This window comes from Tamandua tetradactyla, chromosome 6, assembly GCF_023851605.1.
Source record: "Tamandua tetradactyla isolate mTamTet1 chromosome 6, mTamTet1.pri, whole genome shotgun sequence".
Classification (NCBI taxonomy): domain Eukaryota; kingdom Metazoa; phylum Chordata; class Mammalia; order Pilosa; family Myrmecophagidae; genus Tamandua; species Tamandua tetradactyla.
Window position 1 is genome coordinate 74202467 of NC_135332.1, and position 21317 is coordinate 74223783.

General features: G+C 61.4%; 2 protein-coding genes across 5 annotated transcripts in view; one reads left to right on the plus strand and one right to left on the minus strand.

Annotated features, from left to right (window-relative positions):
- ASPSCR1 (ASPSCR1 tether for SLC2A4, UBX domain containing) overlaps positions 1-16935 on the plus strand; it is a 34793-nt gene extending 17858 nt beyond the window's left edge. For 3 of the 4 annotated variants that reach the window (XM_077166248.1, XM_077166250.1, XM_077166251.1), the window contains 8 exons: positions 10465-10604; positions 10713-10794; positions 11140-11206; positions 11541-11603; positions 11851-11903; positions 16346-16397; positions 16536-16778; positions 16852-16935. In XM_077166248.1, the coding sequence (XP_077022363.1) occupies positions 10465-10604; positions 10713-10794; positions 11140-11206; positions 11541-11603; positions 11851-11903; positions 16346-16397; positions 16536-16778; positions 16852-16865 (714 nt within the window). In that variant the 3' untranslated portion in view covers positions 16866-16935. Of the gene's footprint in view, positions 1-10443; positions 10605-10712; positions 10795-11139; positions 11207-11540; positions 11604-11850; positions 11904-16345; positions 16398-16535; positions 16779-16851 lie in introns of all 4 variants that reach the window. The other variant, XM_077166249.1, reaches the window with a different exon arrangement.
- A 1106-nt stretch (positions 16936-18041) lies between these two features.
- Positions 18042-21290, minus strand: CENPX (centromere protein X). Its single transcript, XM_077166255.1, has 5 exons — positions 21045-21290; positions 19400-19451; positions 19087-19140; positions 18704-18792; positions 18042-18582 (listed from the first exon to the last, which is right to left on the minus strand). Exons 1-5 carry the CDS (start codon positions 21072-21074, stop codon positions 18568-18570), a joined length of 240 nt encoding a protein of 79 aa, XP_077022370.1. The 5' UTR covers positions 21075-21290; the 3' UTR covers positions 18042-18567.
- Positions 21291-21317: the final 27 nt, after the last annotated feature.

Consider the following 21317-nt stretch of genomic DNA (forward strand, 5'->3'; position numbering starts at 1 on the left):
TGGGGTGCAGCTGGGACCACGTGTCGCCCGTGGGTGCTGTGATCATCAAACAGGGGTCATCTCTACACCTTTGCACCAGGCCTGTGAGTGTCGCGTGACATGGGGAGCATGCCCCCACCTCTGAAGAGGCCTCCTTGGACTCAGAGCCTGCTTTGAAAATTCTAAGGAGGAGAAGAGAATTGTTTGCCCTGAAGCCAGTGGAAGGCTGAGCACCTTGGAAGGCCGCTCCCCAGCACCCACCCTGGGCAGAGCAGGGGTGGGGCAGACCTCTGAGGCAACCGAGGAAGGCGGTGGCTATCTGGGGCTGTTGAAAGCAGGAGCATGGTGGGAGGCTATGTATTTTTCCCCAAGAAAACCTCTCAGGAAGGTTGGTTTGAAAGATACCTTTGAGACATAAATCCTTGGTTTTGGAATTTTTCCCAGATACCTGCCTTCCTTGCATTTCCTGGATTACCCGTGTGCCATGACTCTGCCGGAGTGGAGGGCCTGGGGGTGCACAGGGAGCAGAGCAGTTCTGCCCAGGCAGGCGCAGTGTCTCCTTCATGCTGAGTGCCATCAAGCCAGGCATCTGGAGGCCCTGCTGCGCCTGTCTGCCGTGTGCCAGGGTGTCCCATGACCCTGCTGAGCCTGCCCGCCATGTACTAGGGCACACCACCGCTACACTTGCCAAGTACTAGGGTGTCCTGTGACCTGCTGCTCCTGCCCGCCTTGTTCCATGGTGTCCTGTGTCCTGCTGCGCCTACCTGCTGTATTAGCGTGTCCCGTGGCCCTGTTGAGCTTGCCTGCCGTGTGCCAGGGCATACCACAGCTACACCTGCCGGCCATGTGCCAGGGTGTTCTAGTTTGCTAACTGCTGGAATGCAACACGCCAGAGACGGATTGGCTTTTAATAAAAGGGGATTTATTTTGTTGGTTCTTCAGAGGAAAGGCAGCTAACTTTCCACTGAGGTTCTTTCTTACGTGGAAGGCACAGGATGGTCTCTGCTGGTCTTCTCTCCAGGCCCCTGGGTTCCAACAACTTTCCCCGGGGTGACTTCTTTCTGCATCTCCAAGGGCCTGGGCTGAGCTGCGAGTGCTGAGATGAGGAATGCTGAGCTGCTAGCAATGCTACATTGCAATCTCCCATTTAAGCACCAGCCAATTAAGTCAGACGTCACTCATTGCAGCAGACAAGCCTCCTAGCTGACTGCAGATGTAATTGGCAACAGATGAGGTTCACGTACCATTGGCTTATGTCCTCAGCAACAAGACTAGATATGCTCACCTGGCCAAGTTGACAACTGACTCTAACACACAGGGTGTCCTATAACCTGCTGCGTCTGCCTGCCATGTACCAGCACGTCCTATGACCTGCTGCGCCTGCCTGCCGTGTACCAGCACGTCCTATGACCTGCTGTTCCTGCCCGCCCTGTACCAGCGCGTCCTATGACCTGCTGCGTCTGTGTGCCGTGTGCCAGGGTGTCCTGTGACCTGCTGCGCCTGCCCGCTTGTGCCAGTGTGCCCCGGCCCATGCACTGACTGCCGTGCTGCAGTCTCCAGTGATCACCCTGCGTGTTGAACCTCCCTGCCCCAGTGAGGGGCCTCTGGGGGGCCTCTGGTCCCCGTCAGCATTCCCACTGAACCGTGAGCATGTGTGAACATCCTTGTGTGTGTCCCCAGGAGGAATGGCTGGACCCAGGGTGTGGAGTGCTGGTTGCACTGGACACTGCCGGAAGCTTCTCTAGCGTCACTGTGCCAGTCTGCAGATTCGCCGTGTTCCCTTTGCCTTTGACTGTGGTTGCCATCATCTGACTTCCTAATGTTTGCCGACTTGATGCTCATGAAATTATATTTGGTATTAACTTGTGTTTCTCTGGTTACCAAGGGGCTGGTGCACCCCGTGATGGACTGGTTATCCTCCAGGCTTCACCTCCTTTGGAGTACCTGTTTACATGCTTTGCCCAATTTTGTGGATTTACAGGAGCTCCTTGTACATTCGGGTGATAGAGCCTTAGTAGTTTAAGTCATTGCAGCTCAGGCCACGGTTTTCCTCACTGAGCAGAAGCCCTTCACCTGATCGGTCTGCACTGTGGCATCCTGGGGGTCCGCCAGAATCCCACAGTCACACAGGTGTTTCCTGGCATTTTCTTTGATTAGCCGTATAGTTTCATCTTCCACGTGGCCTTCGATCCCCTTTGTAGGTGGCATTAGAAGGGTCTGGCTTATTTTCCCCCATAGGCCAAGCCAGGTTTCCAGCAGTGTCTCTTAAACCAAATGGCCTGTGCACTTGTCCTGCCTGTGGTCCCGTCCCACGCCGGCTCCTGCCACGGCTTGTCACTGCTGCTGGAGTGCCTCTCCTCTCTGCCCTTCGTTTCCAAACAGTGCCATGGCTCTTTTCAGATCCTTACTCTTTCCAGTAGATGATGGCTTGTTTGCCAAGTTCGTCAAAAGCCCCTGTTGGGCCACGTTGAAGGTGTAGTTTCCTTCAGGGATAGCCGGCCGGCCCCACCCTGCCCAGTGTTCCCATCTGAGCCTCATGCCTCCTCCACTTAGTCAGGCTTTCTCTCCTCCTGATAAGTCCCCTTGTATAGAATGTCACTGTTTTTCTCCATAAAGGTCTGACACTTGCTTCATTAGGTGATGCTGTGGATGCCTAAGATTCATTCTTAGAACATTGCGAATAACACCCAGTTTTCTCTTACATTCCTGCTGGCACAGTTGGCGGCTGTTGGTTTCGTGTTCCTTTGTGAGTTGCAGATTTCTGGGCAGGGGTGATGGTTTTGTCTTTCCTCCATGCCCTTTTGTTTGTGTCCTGCTGTGGCAGTGTCTGGGTCTCCAGGTCCACCTCGAGCGGCGGCAGCTGCAGGGCTCAGCCGTGTCTTGATCACCTCCATCCAGGGTGACGGGAAACCTCTGGCGAGTTAAGATTTTTTTTCTGTTCCTAATTTTCTGAGAAATTTTTATCACAGGTTGGTGTTGTGAATCATAAATGCTCTGCTATGTGGAGATAATTGTGTATATACTTTAACTTCCTTCATCTATCGATATTGTCAATAGTTTTGATCGATTTCCCTGTATTAAACTGCCCTTGTCCTCTGGGGCTCGGTTCAGCCTGGCCGGGTCCTGTCCCCCCTCAGCACACCGCTGCTCTAGGGCAGGGGGCCACACATGTTCTCCTGACTCTCCAGTTCACCTGGCAATTTGAGAACCTTCCTGCCACTGCCGCCCCTCTGTGCGTGGGCCTGGCTGCCGCAGCCCTTCCTTGGGCCCTTCCTGGTGCCTTGCCACGCCCAGCAGCCCCGAGCTGCCCCATGGAGACTCGGGAAGGGCCGGTGGCTCCTGGGTCACCGCCTGGGAGTGTTGTCCTGGGTTGAATTGTGCCCACACAAGAAGATGCCTTGCTCCCTGGACCTCAGGGCTGTGTTCTGGATGAAATATTGGGGGTGCAGGACTTGGCTCCCCATACATTGGGGAAGAGGGGCCTGGCTGCCTGGTCCCTTCCGGGGCTACCCAACTCTGTGGAGCCCTCTGGCAGCCCCGTCCTCAGGGGGCTTTACCTGCCCATGCTCCCAGGCAGCCTCTAGACCTCGGCCTGCAACCCCACCTTGGCCTGTGCTTCCCCCACCTTGGCCTGCACCCTGCACCTCAGCCTGCACCCCAGCTCGGCCTGCGCCCCACCGCCTTGGCCTGTGCCACCCCAACCTTGGTCTGTATCTCCCTCCTTGGACTACACACCCCGACCTCAGACTGCACCCCTCCCACCTTGACTTGCATCCCCCAACATCAGCCTGCGTCCCCACCTTGGCCTGTGCCCCCCACTCCAGCCTTTACCGCCCACCTAGCCCGCTGTGATGGAAATGGTTGGAGGGCCACTGAGGTGGGCCCACAGGCCTTGCACCCAGCTCTGCTCCCCGAGGAGACCTGTGGGTCTGGAATCAGTGTACAAGACCAGGATGCGACCAGGGTCTCCCCTCCTGTGGGCCCCTGTGTGCTCACGTGAGGCTCTACTCATACCTCCCTCCCGCGGGACCCCGTCTTCTCCAGCCACCTGCTGTCACGGTGGGGAGGGGCTTTGCATCTCTGCTGCTCTGGCCTGTCCTCAGGGGAAGCTGTGTCTGCAGGCCCTCCAGGGCCTTGGGTTCTTCTGCCCTCCCACTCGTCTGTCCCCCTGACCGCTGGCGCTCCTGGTTCAGCTTGTGGGAACTGGTCAGGGCTGAAGAGCTGGGCCGGGCAGGCAGGGGAGTGTGATCTGCACTCAGGCCGTGCCGTGGGCACCTCTGGCTCCAGCCCATGCCCAGCTGAAGGTAGTGTGCCTCCCTCCCCCCTGCTTCCTCCTGAGCACCATGTGCTGCCCCCGCCTCGGAGCATCTGTCGCGTGGGTAAGGGGCGAGTGTGGGCCCTGGGGCCCTGCACAGCCCACCCCAAAGGCCCCATGGGGACCTCGCCGACATCCTCCCAGGTGACACACCTGGACCCTCTCCACGCCCTGGGTCTCTCTGTCCTCTTCCAAAGGCACCTGGCTCTGCCATGTCCTGGGGACCTGCCGATGGCTCCTCAGTGGTTGTGATCGTCCAAGGGCTGGGCCTGGGGGGCCCCGGGCAGCAGGGCGCTGGTGTCTGCGGGGAAGGGACCACAGCCCCCGCCTGCTGCAGGCCTTTGATCTGGGGGTCTGTGGCTGATTGATTGTGGGGCACCCCGCCCGCCCCTCTGTCATCACGGCACACCCCCAAGGAGCCGCTGGCCACAAGGCATCTGCTTTGTGTCCCTTTCAGCCCTGCAGGGCAGGGCAGAAGGGAGCAAAACAAAACCTTTTGGGGGAACTTCAAAGGTACACTTTCGTAATCAAAAGAGGTTTCCAAGTTTCCCATTAGTGTTTTGCCTGTGTGTGGTTTTCGGATTTAAATAGAGAGTCAGAAGAAAGAGACAGGATAAAATGCAGGCAGGTCCTCCGCGGCCCGCCTGGGATGGTTTACAGACCCGCCGCTCCTGCCTTTGATGTCAGAACATTAATTATCAGAAGGAAGCTTTGCTGCGATCAGAGCTCTGGCTCGGGGAGGGGCTGGGCTGCCCGGTGCCCCCGGCCCTGCGTTTGAAGTGTAGGCCTGGCTCAGAGCTGTTCAGGCCCGGCCCCTCCCTGCCCCCCACCCCCCATGGCAGCCTCTCCGCCCCTGTCCACCCCCATCTCCCGCTGCCCAGCCCTTCCCCAGCCCTGCCTGCCCTCCCCCACGGTCTGGGACCCACAGAGCTGGCCCCTGGGTGTTGACATCAACTGCCCTCCTCCTGGCCTCCAGCCTGTTGTTACGGGTCCCAGGATGGACTGTGGTTCTCAGGGATGTCCTAGCACCCGGCACCGACCCTGGGCCTGTGGCCACAAGGGGGGCGAGGGCGTGGGGGCATGGCTCGTGCCTGCTTCAGGACCTGCACAAGTGAGACCTGGACAGCCGGCCCCGGGTGGCCCGAGGCCCGTGCATCTGGGTCGGGGTCAGGGAGCAGAAGTGGGCATTTCTGCCTCTCCCTCCCCCTCCCTCCCCCTTCCCCTCTATCCCTTCTCTGCCCTTCCATGCCCCTCTTCCCCACCCCCATCCCCCATCCTCCACCCTCACCCCTGCCCTCCTTTGTCCTCTCACACCCCCTCTCTCAGCCCTTCTCCTTGCCCCTCCTTCCCCTTGATGCCCCCTCTACACCCCTTCCTTCTGTCTATGCCTTCCCCACGCTCCCTCACCCCCTTCCACCTTCCGTCCTTTCTTGGTCCCCCAAACTTAGCTTGTTTCGTCAAAGCCAGGTGTTTCCGGATGTCCTCCTGGTCTGGCTCCTGGTGGAGGCTGTGGGATCAGCACAGGGACAGGCTAGCTGGGAGTCCGTCTGCAGGAAGCCCCGCCCCTGGGTTGGATCAGGAGAGGGTCTGTCTCCCCAGGGCCTGAGGGCAGCCCCCACCCCCCACCCCTCCCCATCTTGCCCACCTGGCTGTTGGCACCAAGACCAGCTGAGCCTCAGATGGGACGTGGCACCTGGGCCTGGCCAGGATAGTATCCTCTCCTAGGGCTGGTTTTGGGATTCCTGCAGTTTACCGCATAGCTGCTTCAGGATTGGGTGGCCCATGGCCTCTTGTGGGCTCTGCGCCTCCTGCATTGGACTCCACACCAACCCCAGACTCCCAAGGGTCCCTCCTGGCTATTCTTGGGCAAATGGCGTGAGGACAGGTTAGGGCCACACACACCCTTGTGTTGGGGGGGGACTGTCTCCTGGAGGCGGGTGAGCCTTGCCAGGGTAAGCTGGTATAGGCTGGAGTGTGTCCTGCTGTGCTGCGCTGCGCTGCGCCGCTGGGGCTCAAAGAGGCCCCCAAGTGGGCATCTCTCAAGTGGGCACCTCCCAAGTGGGCACCTCCTGAGTGGGCACCACTGTGTCCAACCTGGGCCCTGCTGCAGTGCAGATTCCAGCAGGTAGGCCAGCATGTGGGAGGGGCACAGAATCGCACCCCTGGGGTTTGAGCCAACCCCGTTGCTGGCTGGGTAGACCCCTGGAACTTGTGGTCCCTTCCCTTATCTGGAGAGCGTGTTCCAGGAGGCTGAGGGCCTGGGGTGCAGGGAGCATTTGAGAATGTACTGCCTAGATGGCCCAGGGCAGTGGGGAGGGGCCGCAAGGTGCGCCCAGAGAGCCAAGTGCTCAGGTTTAAGCACAGGAGGGCCCTGGCTCCCTCCATCCCTGTAGGTGGCCCCCATGCTTGAGGGAGGGCTGTGCACCTAGCAGACAGGCCAAGTGAAGGTTTGGTGATTCTCAGGGGCCCAGAATACCTGCCGCCAAGCTCAAGGGGCCTATCAGGGCTTGATGCCTCCTCAGGATCCTGCCCTGCACCCTGGGGTGGACTCCTTGCTTCTGACTGGATGAGGCCTAGTGGTTCTCTTGGTGTCCAGTCCTGTCCTGGGAACTCTCAGACAGGGCTGGAACCCCTCGAAAATCAGCAGGGTGGCACTGAGTACCCCAGACCTCTAACCTGAACCCCCACATAGAGTGGATGCACTGATCCCAGACAGAGCTGCCGGGCAGGCGCAGGTACAGGTGCCTCCAGTGCTGGGGTTGGGAGATCAGCATGTGGGGCAGCTGTCCTTTCGGTCGTCATCTCCCACCAATGCTCCTAACTTGGGTGTGACTCGGCCGTGTCACCTGGCTGAGCCTTTCTCCTGACTTCTGGTGGCGCAGATGTGCTGGGAAGAGCCCGCTTCCTGCAAGGTGCTGGCAGTGGTGACTCCTGACAGGCATCCCCTGGCCTGTCTTTCTCTCATAAGAGAACCTGGGGAGGCCAGCTCAGCATGGACCGAGGACCCCAAACAGCAGTGCTTCATCCGTAAGCCTCTTGGAGGATAATGGGGCAAGGCCTCGGGACCTGGGATTCCATCGCTGGGATATTTGGTACAACACCAAAAGACCAAGTAACAGAAGGAAGTCGGTAAATTTGACTTCATCAAAAGTTAAAACTCTTGTGCATTAATGGAAATTATCAAGGAAGTGAAAATAAGACTTATAGAAGAGGAGAAAATAGTTTCACAGTATGTATCAGATGTGGACTTAATACCAGAATATGTAAAGAACTTTTACAATGCAATAAGAATAAAACAGCCCAACTTAAAAAAATGGGCAAAGGATCTAAATAGACATTTCTTCAAAGAAGTTGTACAAATGGCCAGTAAGCACATGAAAAGGTGCTCCACTTCATTAGCCGTTAGGGAAATGCAGTCACAATCACCTGACTCCATAGCCCCAAGGTTGGCTCTTATTTAAAACCATGGGGAGCAAGGGTTGGCGAAGATGCAGAAGAGCCGGAACGCATGCATTGGTGGTGGGAACGGAAGATGGCACAGCTGCAGCGGGAGAAGCCACCTCCTTGCAAAGCTGGATGTAGAATCTCCACGTGACCCTGCCCTCCCACCTGTAGGTATCGGCCCAAAGAGAGTGAAGACAGGGTTGCAAACAGGCATTTGTCTGCCAGCTGGTATAGCAGCATTGTTTGCAGTGGTCCAAAGCCTGAGACCCCTGTGTCCAGTGAACGGATGAACAAAGACTGGAGCCGAGAGACAGGCAGAAGCCAAGGCATGTAAAACGAAGGTTGTCCGGTATTGCTGATAAGCCATGACTAGAAATAGCAAATTTGCAGCGATACAAAGCAGGTTAGAGGTTACCGGGAAAGGGGCCAAAGGGGGATGAGTTTGAAAAAAATTTGGGGGAAAATGAATCAACAAGGGGTCCTGTGTCTGACCCTACCCTATCCTCTTCTCCTGAGCAGCAGGCAGCTCTCCCTGTACCCCTTCACGCGTCTGCGGTTCTAGAATGTCCTGCTCCCTTGGCCTCCTGGTTAGCCGGAAGGGGGCAGAGTTGGCCACCTTCTCGCCTTTCTGATTTTTGAAGCAGGGCCTAGGCACCCCGAGAGTGCCCAGCACCCCAAGAGCGCCCAGCACCCTGAGAGCGCCCCTGTGGTTTCCTGTCAGCATCTGGTTCCTGGAACCTCACTCTCTATCCTCCTCTTTCTCCACTCAGAACATTTCTGTACATCCTCCAGGCTGGGAGCCGCCCTTTGATGCGTGCGCATGGCTGTGGCAAGAGGGTGCAGGGCAGCTGATAGAACCAGCTTGTAGGCCGGCCGAGCGACAAGGCCTCTCTCCATCCCAGCCGGGTCCGCCGGGCTGGGACCCCCACCTGACCACCCCTGCGGTCTCTGCCTCCAGTTTCCTCCCCTGGCACACCTCCTCTCTCAAGACACACTGGCACCACATGCTTTCCCTCTTCTGGGTGCCTGGCCGCACTCTGGCTGGCTCTGAGCTCTGGCCTGGCCTCTGGGATTCCATCGGTTGGAGCTTTTGGAACCTGCTGTCTCTGCCCAGGCAGAAGGGGTGTCCCAGGTGTGACGTCCAAGCACGCCTCTGGCCTGGTAGCTGCTTTTTCCAGCATGTTCTTCTCCACCCCATGCCTGGATCTGGGTTCTTGGGCTTGTATTTGACAGGAAGGGGCTTCTGTGCAAAGTGTTTTTAGGAAAGAGAAGTGCGCGTCGTGAGTTGGCCCAGCAGATGGGCACTTGGTCAGCTTTACTTTCTGACTGAGAGTGCTGGCCCCGGTGGTGAAGCTGGTGGTGCTGTCACCTGTCCCCTTCGGAAGGGACTGGGGGCAGGCTGGGGCCTTGGGGCTGTCAGCTCTCCCAGCCCTCGGGTGCCTGGTAGAGGACCAGCTGGGTCTAGGAGGAGGGGAGCAGGGAGGGCCCATCCTCAGCCCCAGACTGTGCCCTTGCTGGCACCTCCCTGCTTGCTGCTGGCTGGATCCCCGGGGTGACCAGGCTGCCGAGCCCTTTGGGGACTCGGCCCCTAGACCCCCCCCAGGAACCCTCCTGGAATGCAGGCGCCATGGCTGTGGGGATGGCTTGGCATCTCATCCTAGCACGCCTGGGCGGCTGTTGCGTTGTCTAGGGGAGGGCTGTGACTGCCACCCTGGCTCTGCTTCCCAGTGGCCACCCCGTGACTGGAAGTGCCCAGCTTAAGTTGACCACCCTTACAAGGCCTGGGGCACCTCACCTGTGTGTCTGATTGGGGGTGCCCAGGGGACAGTGTGCCAAGGCTTGGCTTGAGGGGGCCAGCCTGGAGACCCGGGGACAAGTATGCCCAAGGGCAGGGCCGAGCCAGCCAGGCTTGGATGGAGGTGCCTGGGGTGACAAGTTTGACCTGTAAAGCAGGTGGGCTGTGGGGTGCGCCTTGGTGGGAAAGGCTGCCTGTGGGTCACTGGGACAGGTGGAAAGGTTCTCCCTTCTGGGTCAGAAAGCGAGATGGGTGGGAATCCCTCTGGAGGGAGCTGGAAACTTCTCAGCGGGTGTGCAGTGGGTGGGGTGGGCACAGGCAAGGGCATGAGTGATGGGCGGCGGCCACAGTGTCCACTGAGCTGGCCCTGCCCACCCGAATGGATGCCCTGACCAGGCCTGGCTCTGTGGGGTACCCCCTGCTGTGGAGTCCCCACCACGGGCCTCCCCCATTCAACTGGAATTACCCACCCTGAGGGACCACGGGGAGAGCCTGCCTGCCTTGTAATTTTTGTTGCTGTTGCCACCAGTTAGCAGTGATCCTGTCCCTTTCTCTGTCCCCAGGGTGGGCTGAGGGAGGGCGGGTCACTCCCCTGGGGAGGGGTGGGGTTTGGGGGGGTTGGTGGAGGGGCTGGTGGACCACAGCCTGGAGTTGCTCTCCTCTGTCCACTCTCCCCTTGGCCCCCAGTCTCTGTGGAGCCCAGACATGGCTGGGACAGGCCAGGCAGCTCCCTAGTTTGATTCCCTACGTTTGGGGGCCTGGGCGTGAGCGTTCCCAGTCCCCCTGTGAGACAGAAGATGCGAGACATTGGTGGCCGCCTGGCCCTGCAGCCTAGGGGGCTTCTGTATCAGGAGAGGAGCTAGGCTGGCTCGGGGGCTGCTCTGGCTGACTGGTGGGGACGCACCCCCAGCTGACACCCTGCCCTCGGCAGCCCCTGGACCGAGCCCCCATGGTCTTCCACCCTGACCTGGAGGAGCTGCTTCAGGCCTGGCCCGCTGAACTGCCCGACGAGTTCTTCGAGGTGACCGTGGACGACGTGCGGAGACGCTTGGCCCAGCTCAGGAGTGAGCGGTAGGTGTGACCCCGCGCTGGCCCCCTCCCACCCGGGGCCTGGCTCTCCTTCCCCAGGGGTGCAGCTGACCACTGGGGCTGGCTCTGCTCCCTCCCTCCTCCCCCCAGGAAGCGCCTCGAGGAGGCCCCTCTGGTGACCAGGTCCTTCAGGGAGGCTCAGGTGAAGGAGAAGCTGGAGCGGTACCCGAAGGTGAGTGGCCTGGGCTGCCCGCCTCCACGGCCTCCCCAGGGAGCACTGGTCTCCACCAGGCCATGGCCGAGGGTCCTGTGCATTTCAGCAAGGCAGAGTCCCCTGAGGCCACCAGTGCTGGTTTCCTGGCACCCCCACACTGCTGTGAGCATTCAGGCAGCGAGCTTGAAAGCAGCCATGGGTGCGTGTTTTGAAACGCAGGCAGCCTTTGCACAGGCCAGCCCTTGTCCCCAGCCTGTCACCTTTGTCAGGGACTCGGCGTTGGCAGGAGGTGAGGGGGGGAGGGGCTGTGGCCCATAGGGCAGAGTGGCGCATCCCTGGTGATAGCTCTGCCTGCTCACCCAGGTGGTCCTGCGGGTTCTGTTCCCTGATCGCCATGTCCTGCAGGGCTTCTTCCGCCCAAGTGAGACAGGTATGCCACACTGTAGACACTGGCCCAGGCACTGAGGGCTTGGGGCTCACAGAGGGTGGGGGGCCAGCCCAGGGCCCCTGTTGTGAACTTGGCAGCACTCAGCTGGCAGGCCAGGGGCAGACTGCAGCGGAGTGGGTCCAGCAGTGGGTGGGGGCAGAGTAGGGTGTTATGACCCAGGTACGCAGCTTTTGAGGGTCTCCCTCAAGGGTGTGGGTGTGGGAACAGTGGGTGAGCGGGCAAGGCATGCAGAAAGGGGGCTGGCCAGGCAGGGGCTGTGCCCGGGGACAGGGTCTGCTGTGTTCTGGGCGCCTTCTCACCTCCCACCCGCCGGCAGTGGGGGACCTGCAGGACTTTGTGAGGAGCCACCTGCATGACACGGAGCTGCATTTCCACCTGTGTGAGTGCCTGGGCTGCCCCGGCGGCCTGTTCCCTTGCTCATGGCTGGGACAACCTCAGACTTCCTGTGAACTGCAGTGTCGGGCGGGCTCCACGCTTCGGGACTGTGGGTGGGTGGGGGGCTGTGATCATAGGGTGCTTCAGAAATAGGGTCCTGTGTTTTCCCTCCCTCCTGAAGGCCCCCCATTTGCAGGTTTCTCTTTTGGGGCAAGGGGTCTCCCAGCATCATCGTCCCCTTCTCTCCACAGTCCTTGCCCCCCCGAAGACGGTCTTGGATGACGGCACACAGACCCTCTTCCAGGTGCGTGGGCCCTCCGCCTTCTTGGGGTCCCAGGGCTTTTAGGCCCCTACACGTCCTGCTGAGCCCCCAGGGGGCCGAGGCTGGATTGCCCTGATGTTTGGGCCCTGGGTGAGGAAGGGGCAGTGCAGTGGTGCAGGTTCCTGGCCAAGGTCTAAGGTGTCCCCAGATTTGTTCAGGGCCTTGGGGAGCTGTTGAGGAGTTGGGACCCCGAGTACTGGCTGCTGCATGTGGGGTCTGCTCCAGGGGGCTGTGGCAGGGCCTACCTCCAGGACCTTGCCTGACTGTCCCAGTCTCCACTGGCACCTGCTGGGGTGCCATGACAGGCCATCCCCGCTAGCTGACAGCTGATTCTAGCCGCCTTCCCCTGAGGGTGAGGACCAGGCCCCTGAGCCCAGCACCCTGCCTTATCCCTGGGAGAACAACCTGGGGTGTCCCCAGCCCCCCTGGCCCAAGGGTGTCCTCTTCAGAGCCTCTGCAGCTATTTTAATTGCTAACAGAGGTTGGACCCTTTGTCAGCAGAGCTTGGGATGAAAGTGTGGGGAGCTCTTTTTGCTGGATGGAACAGCTCTGGGAGGAGGGCAGGACGGTCATGGAGCACGATGCTGGGCCCTCCGAACTGGCCACCCTGCTTCCCCCAGCCCTCCCCGTGGCCCAGCCTGCTGTAAACACCCAGTTTGGAAGGTGATTTGTACTCTGCTCAGCACCTCCAACTAGGAGGCCCCATGGGAAGGGACCCCTCCCCACTCCTGCCTGGGGATTCCAGGTGACACTGTGACTCCCACCCCTCAGCCTGGAGCCAGCAGGGGGGCTGGAGTGGCATCTCCTGCCTGTGATCAGAGAGCTGGCAGGGTTGAGGAAAGGGGTCTTCCTCTCCAGGCGGGCACAGATGCCGCCAGGCTGTCGTGTCCCTGACAGGCCTGTGGCCCAGCGCTCCAGTGGTTCTGCGTGAGGGAGAGCAACCAGCAAGGGAAGGGGCATCCAGCACGGGAGGAGGGGTCGCCAGCAAAGGGTGATGGGGGAATTTGACTCCTGGACTTGGACGAGTGGGGAGCTATAGGGGAGGGTAGAGGAGAGGGAGAAGTGCAGGGGCCCCCACCCTCACCTGACCTTGCTTCCTGGGCCTGTGCTGCTTATAAGCTGGCACTGTCTCCAAGCCCAGGTTGGATCCCCTTGCAGCCTCCCTCCTGCTCCTGCCTCTGGGGGCATCGTCCCCTTAACAGGCACCTCCGGAAACCCCACCCAGGCAGTGCTCTCTAGAACCTCAGGCAGGCCTGGGGGCTGCTTTTGTGTCCTGGTGCCCAGCTGCAGCCTGCAGAGGTGCCCTGCCGTCCTTTCTCAGCCCAGGGAGGAAGGGCCTGGGCCTCCGACCCCAGGGGCTGCTAGGGCTCCTGCTTCCCTTTGCCTGGTCAGTGGCTGTAGGCTCTCGCAGTTGTCCACCAGGCCTGGGACGAGCTGACAGCCTGCAGCCAAGTTTTTTCCTGTCCGTGTGTGCTTGTCTCGGGGGTGGGGATGGGGGCCAGACTGTCCTCAGCCTCACTGCTGGAGGGGGTAGTGGGGAGCACGTGGCTGTCAAGGGGCCACACTTGGGAGACTGAGGCAGGGTCAAGGAGAGCTGCATGAGGGCTGGTGCAGGCAGGGTGCAGCTGCGGGGATCTCTGAGCTACCCACTCCCACAGCAGATGGGGTGCTGCGGCCCCGAGAGGAGGAAGGAGGGACCCATCTGCAAGGCTCCAGATCCTCTTGGTGCCCTCAGGGTACTCTGCCGCAAGTCCAGACAGAGTCGGGTGTGCAGGCCCTGGGGCACGCTCCATCAGGACACAGTGGCCTGGCCTGCTTGGGGTCCTGTGAGCGCACCCCCTTTCTATGGGAACACCTGGGGTCCTCTGTGCCCCCCCCATGGGTACACCCTGAGCCTGGTCCCCAGGGCAAGCGCGTGCCCTCCTCCCCTCTAGGTCCACCAGGGGTCCTCCTGTGCTGGTCTTTCCCTGGGAGCCCAGACTTGTCTCCCAGCCGAGGGTCTTGGAGCACAGTCCCTGGGAGCTGGGTCCGCCATGCAGGGGTAGGAGACAGGGCTGGGGGATGTGCTTCGTGGCTGCCACAGAGGGTTCTCCTCCAGGATCACACTGTGCTGCCTCCTTGGCCATTTGACCTTGAGCCCTGACTCCCAGCCCCATCCCCCCGCATCCCACCCTACCCACCACCCTTGGACAGCTCAGGCCCCAGTCGCCCATTCCTCCCCTGCCTCAAATGCGGACGCCCTGCTCTTGCGCTGAGTCCTTTCCCTGCTCGCTCTGCACAGCAGGACGGCCGTGCTTCTCTCCTGCGCTCCCTGGGCCGTCAGCCCTCTGTGCTCACCCAGGCCTGGTGCTGCTAAGGCCCCATCCCTGGACCCCGTCCTCACCCCCGCCTGGTGTTGTGGAGGCTGCAGTGGCTGCCTCTTCCCACTACCCTGCCCAGTGGGTCCCCAGGCCCTGCCCCCACCGTGGCCCTCCCACCTGTCTCCCATCAGCCTGCTGGCCCTAGACTTCTCACCAGGGAAAAAGGAAGCTGCCAGGCCTAGGGAACCTCACCTGGGGGGGCTCCCTTGGAGCCAGGAGCAGGGTTTGAGCCATGAATGGCAACCAGCTCCTTGCCCTGGTCAGAGCCACCCCTCTGCTCCTGCTGGGGACGGGTCAGGTGAAGGGCCAGTGGGGGCTGGAGGTGCATAGCTGGGCCGCCCCTGCGGAGCTTGTGGAGGGCGTCCCCACCAGGCCTCGCTTGGCTCCCCATCCCTGCTGACTGGCACTGGGGCGGGCGGGTGCTGGGACCGCTCCTTTGGGCTGGGGAAGGGCCTGTCACAGTCCCCACCCTCCCGGGGCCCCTGCCTGGCTCCCTAGCTCCAGCCCTCCAGTTTGCCCCGCCCGGAAGCTTGCGGCGCCTCTGGGGGCACTAGGGCAGCCCCGGGCCCCCTGCCCCGCTGCTCTCGGCACAAGCTTTGATCCCAGCACACGATGGGGTTTCAAAGCCGGTGCTGCCCTCGCCCATGGCCCTCGCTGGGGGCGGGGGCGGGGGCGGCCCGGCGGCCTTTGAAGCCGCTTCTTATTAATCCTGTGCCTCCCCCCGCCCTCGCCCGGAGCCGCAGCGGAAAGAATGCAGCCGTGGTGGCCCGGCCCTGCCGGCGGCTTTGGGCTCGGCCTCCCCTCGTGCCCGGTGCTGGGCAGCCAAGGCATAGGAGGCGGGGGCACCGCCCCCCCCCCATCTCTGCCCCGGGTCCCCACCTCTCTCCTGCTGGGAGGTCGTGCAGCCACGTGACCTGGTGCCCTGTGCTGCTCTCCTCTGGCCCCCCCCTTGGAGCGAACCCTGTGGTGCCTCCCTAAGCAGGACGCCACAGCCCCCCTGGGTGGACAGGGAATGAGTGCAACACTGGAGACCCAGGACAGGCTGTGGGACCCCGTGAGTGGTGCTGACTCAGCTCCATCCCCACCAGGCTCCGACAAACACATGTCAGGGATGGGGCGGGGGTTCTCCACCGGAGGGGGAGGGGCCCCCGGGTCTTGGCTGTCACTTTGCAGAGCAGCAAAGCTGGGCCGCACCCCAGCCAGAGGTCCGGAAGCAAAAGGGGTCTAAGAGCCAGGCTCCCCCATTTATGCCCTCCACCTACCCCCACCCTTCAGCAGCCCAGGGTGCTCCCTCATGCCCCACTGGTCCCCACAGTACACCCCAAACCTGGGTCCTGCGCAACTCGGAACCTGTTTCAGAAATGTTTTCTTTCTCCCCCATCTCCAAAGAGGCAGCACCTTGTCACTTATCACGGTGACTGGAGTGCACCATGGAGGATGGGGTCAAGGTGATGGGTGCATTGAGTGGGAGGAGGGCTACCGTGGGGCTCACTCCCCAGCTGGACCCCAGGGCACACAGACCCGGTGGCCTGAGCCTGGTTCCCCCACCAGGATGGCTTCTTCTGTCTGGTAGTGCCCTCTCTGGCTCTCTGTTCTTTGAGGGCAGCAGCCTCAGCCTGGGGCCGTCTTGTCCATCAGGCTGTCCCGCAGTGCAGTGCCACTGGCCATGTGACTGGTGGGGAGCATGGCGTATGAGGCAGGGCTTTGAGCTGGGACACTGGCTCAGTTTGCTGCTCTATAATGTAAGTTGCCCACTGCCCACCTGGGCAGGAGGGTAAGAGGGGACCAAATCCCAGGCAGTGCATGCAGGGGCTTCATTACCTGGCCAGCAGCTAGTGGGAGAGGCGCTGGTGCTTTAGGCCTGGTCCCTCAGCTGCTTTGGGGCCTAAGGACTTCTTGGGGCAGAGTTGGTGCTCAAGGAGGTGCCTGTGAAGTGGGTGAGACTGAGGGGCTAGTGGGGCTGGGCAGAGGTTCCCCGCAGGCCTGGGGTGGAGTGGTCCAGCCTCTGCAGAGCCAAGTGCTGTGAGCCCGGGCATCCTGAGCACCTCCCTGCCTGCCCCACAGGCCAACCTCTTTCCTGCTGCCCTTGTTCACTTTGGAGCCGAGGACCCAGCAGGTGAGAGGCCTCCCCGTGTCCCGTGCCCTGCCACAGCTCTCTGCCCACCCTGGGGGGGATCTGGCTCCCGGGGACAGACCCCGCAGCCCTCCCTGACCAGACTTAAACCTGTGAGTGATCCGGGCCCGGTCCACGCAGGCCCCTTCCTGGAGCCCAGGCTGCTGGAGCATACTGTCGCCCCATCCTCTGCTGACGCCCTGGTGGCCAAGTGCATGCCCCGGGCTGCTGCACCACTGTCTTCGCTGCCAGCCTCAGACCCGGGGCCCCTCGAGTCTGAGCCAGCCACTGAGGGGACCCAGGACTCCCCTGAGCCTGTCCCCGGGATGGCCCAGCCTGTGAGGAGGAGTCTCAGCAAGGTCCCCAAGTGGCTGAAGTTGCCAGGTACCTGTGGGGGACCAGGGTGGGAGGGTTGGGGGTCAGGGTCACTGTGCTCACCTGACTGTTTGCATGGCAGCCGGCAAGAGGTGAGAACCACCAGCTGCAGGACACCAGGAGCCCCTCCACCTCCCCCAGCAGAATAAAGGTGCGCTTCTGCCAAGCCCCTGTCGTCTTTTTCCGGGCAGAGGCTGAACCTGGCAGGAGCTCCCTAGGGTGGTGTGTGCCCCTCTGCCCCCAGGGGTCTGTCTGCTCACAGCACACAGCAGCCTTTCTTGGGGCCTCAGGGCCCTGTCCTTACCTCTTGGACCTTGTTAGCTGTCCCCCTCCCGGGAAAACAAGAGCCTTCCAGGCAGTCGCCCATACTCGCCTGGGCGGCACCCCAGGACCCTGGCACAGGGAGCCACTCCCGGCAGGCTCCCCACCCCGGCCCGTGAGTTTTCCGGGGCACCCCCCTGCACCAGCTGAACATGCTTCAAAGGGGCCGCCAGGGGCTCAGCACTGGCGCTTGTCCCGGCTCCCCGGGCTCCCCTTGCCGGCCTCTCCCTTCACGTCTAATTACTTCCCCATGTGCCCCCATGCTTTGAAGCCCAGAAACTGAACAAGGGGGAACAACTAAGAAGCTGGGTGTGGGGGGGGGGGGTAGGTTGCCATGGGATGAGGTGGGAGGGGTTGGGGATGCTCAAAGCCTGACTGGACTCTCAGACCCACCCTCCCCTCACACCTGGATCCCATGAAGGCCTGACCCCAGGGCAACTTGTCCCTGAGAGTCCTGCCATCCTGGGACAACAAAAGCAGCTCCGTGGGGGCTGGGCTGGGCAGAGATGGCAGACTAATGGAGACCCCATGTCCTGCCCTGGCCCCCAGGCTGAGGAGTGGGAGGGAACACTGGGCTGGGGGACAGTAGCCTGGGACAGGTGGCTGGTCTTTCCTAGAAACCACATGATGTCTGGGCTTCCAGTTTGCAGCCCCCAGTAGCCCCTGCCCACAGCTGCCCTCCTGGGGTTGCCTGCCCGCCAGAGGCAGCCCCTGTGGCAGGAGCAACATCTTCCAGGCAGGCGGCCACATGTGAGAAGGCTCCTGTGTCGCAGCCCTCTTGCGTGTTCAGCGGGAGCCCTGGGAGTCCCCACAGACTGCCTTTTAATTTATCCTTTAAGGTTTCTGCTCATGCCCTACAGCTGACTGGCTGAAAGGGGTGGGGGTGCCAAGTGAGGCTTTGAAGCAACTTGACTTTGGGTGATTAGGGCACCAAGAAAGCTGAGCCTGGGAGAGGGTTTTGATTTATTGACTGTTGCTGTGAGAACAAATTTATAGTTCAGGGGAGCTCTTCTGAGGGGAATATCAAACGGTTTAGAGGTTACAGACCAGCTTTGATGTTTGAGGGGGGTAGGGATGCAGGAAAGGATGTGGCACTGCTGAATCTATTCGTAGTAGGGATCCAGCGACCTGCTCAGGGAGGGTGGAGCACAGCTCCTCCCCAGGCACCTGCCCCCACCGCCAGGGCCTGACATCTGTCTCTGATGGTGCACAGCTGTCCTGGAGGTGAGGGGTTTGCTCCCCCACCCCAAGGGCTGGTGCCTGAACTGAACAGCCCCCAGCTTTGGGCTTCCAAGAGTCAGCAAAGCACAGAGCAGAAAACCAGTCTCCTCCAGGGACTGTGGAGAATATCGGGGAGTGGAACATAGGGGTCTTGGGGATCCTTCCCTGCCTGGGTCCGAGAGGCCACAGAAACCTGGCTGCTTCCCCTGGAGCGAAGCCTTGACCTGGGCAGGCCAGGGGGCCCTTCCTGGCGTTCCTAGAAGTCCAGAAGCTGCGGGGGGAGGAGGGCACACAGCCTCAGGCACAGTGTTATCACTGTGCACCTGCGTGTGCTATGCACGCCCTCCACCAGGACCCTGCACCTCTACCCTGCCCGGTACCTGTGCACCTACCAGCTGGGGCAGCACCTTCTCCAGCTGGTCCACGTCCACCTGTGCCAGGGCCTCAGCCTGTGCCTGCCGGGCCCCACGGGCGGCCGCCTCTGGCGTGACATAGGGAAGTAAAGCACGGAAGCTTGGCAGGTCCGAAGGAGAGACTCCTGCCCTGACCCTCCCTGGGGAGCTGTCTGGGGCCCACCCCCTTCCCTGCACACCCAGCAGGCAGCCCTCAGGAGTGGGGTCACAGCTCCTAAATCAGCTTTCCAGGTACCCAGAGCTTGGGTACTTGTAGGACACTGGGGAAAACTTGGGTCCCAGTCTTCCCAATGAAAAATAAAGTACAGAGGACCCCAGGGTTCTCTGGGCTTGCATGGTACCAGAGCCAGCCCAACACTCACCCACAACGAAGATGGTCAGCATCTCGGCCATGAGCTGCAGAGCGTCCCCACTGACTGCAAGGGAGGGAGGGCAGGTTACAGCTCCCAGGCCTGCTCACTGGCAGGCAGCTTGTTTGGTGGCCCCCCAGGCCTCTGCTCCCTGGGCCCTCGCCCAGTGCCTTCTTAGAGCTGTGGGATCCTGAGCTCTGGCCTGTGGTCTGGGTCTGCCCTTGAGAACAGGGCTGTGCCATACTTGAAGGGAGCCTATGGGCAGGTCCCTGGCCAGTGGGTCCTGCCCCTGCTAAGCCCAGCCTCCCCGGCCTGGTGCTCGCACCTTTGGTCTTGTTGTCTCGGAAATGCAGGTGCAGCAGCTTGCTCACCAGTTCCTGGAGGAGAGAGAATGGGGGTACTCAGCAGGCCTTCCCCACGACCACAGGGGACTGGTCTCTGCCTAGGTCTCCACTTCTCTGGCTGTAGAGCCAGCAGCACAGTTTGGATAGAAATCGTTGTAATTTCAGGCTCAGCACACCCTTTATCAGGGAGTTGGAGTTGGGAGAGAAGGAGGCTGGTTCTCAGGGTCTGAGATGGAGAAAGCTGGTGCCGGGCAGAGGTGGGGTGGAAAGCAGCCAAACAGCACCTGTCTGGAGGAAGCAGTTCCCTTCATAAGGGAAGCTCAGGGAAGCAGGGAGAAGAGAGCTTCCAGGAAACTGTCATGTGGGGCTGTCTGCCAGAAGGCCAGAAACAAGGCATGCCCAGCCGGTCATTTGCTCATTGCTGCCCAGACTTGGGAGGTCAGCCGGTAAGGCCAGGCCAAGGTAGATACTCCCACAGTGGAGGTCGACACCTGCTTGGCGGGATGGTACCCACAGTCTGTGACCCCTGCCAACTCCCTGGCACATATGCTGGACACTGGTCCAGGCATGGGTCCTTCCACCAGTGATTTTATGTTCCAAGTCACCACCCAGCCACCCACAGGGAGCTGGAACAGCAGACAGTGGGGCTGTGCTGTCTACTTGGTTGAGCCGGATGACTTCAGGGGGCTTAGGGGGGATGCTTATACCGACAGGCACCTGCCGTCCCAGCCCCCAGCTGTCTTGGCTATCCTCTGGCACCCACCACAGAAAAGGTCCCTGGGCATCGGCAGCGGTAGCATGGTGCCACCTGCTGGAGCTTTTTGCTGCCCACCGTGAATCCCACCAGGAAAGGCAGCGAGTGGTGGGAACCACCACGGGGACCCACCTGCCCTTGTACCTGCAATGGGTCGGCAGGGAAGGGCGTAAGGCGGCCAAATAAGCATGGCTATAGGACAGAAAACAGAGCAACACCAGACTGAAAGCGGGCACAGGCGTGTGAGAACTGACGGGGAGGCTCAGAGCCAGCAGCGGCAGAAGTGGTTGTTCCAGACAAGTGACAGTGAAGCCTGGGAGGGTAGGTCGGGGGATACACGCAGCCCCACCATCGCCCTTGGTGTGGCTGTCCTTTACTGGTCGCAGCGACATCTCCCTGGGGCGGGGAATCACCACTGGGGCGAAACACTAGGGACCTCACAGGTCTCCCCAGTGCACCCCAAAACAAACCAACCTTCTCTGGCAGTAGCCTTTAGGCGATCACTCCGCTCTCACCTGCAGACTGTAATGGAGGGGTCCTCAGAACCCCTAGGGGTGCCCCACGCGGTCAGACACTTCTGAGAACGTGTGCCCCGCTGTGCGTGACAAGGAATGACCGGGGCAGAGGGAACCAAAGGCCCTAGTACCCCTGGAGGGCTGAGCTGCCACGCCGGGGATGCCGGAGACGCCGGAGGCCCACGGGCGAGGCCCGCGCCTCCCGCTCTCAGGGCCGCGGAGAAGAGGGCGCACCTCCGCCCACGAGCCGCGCGAGACCCTGGGGGTGGCTTCCAGTCCCACCGGGCTCCACGTCCGCGGCACGCGCCACGCTCGCCACCCACGGAAGTTAAAACACTCGTCCCACCAGGCCCTCACCTTCCGGAAACCTGCACCCGCTCGCTCCATGCCGCCGAGACACACCGGAGCTCCGCCCCCGCGCCCTCAGCCAATCATCCCGAAGCGCGCCGTCTCAGAGCCACGCCTCTGCATCCTCAGCCAATCAGCCCGGAGTTCCACCCTCGCTCTCCTAGGCAAGGAGCCTGGAGCGCACTCCTTTCTCTCCCATTGGCTTCCGGTAGCGCCCCGCCTCCTCCGCAAAGCCTCCTGGGGGTTGTAGTTCCCGGCCGCTCTTTCCCGGCGCGCCCCGCT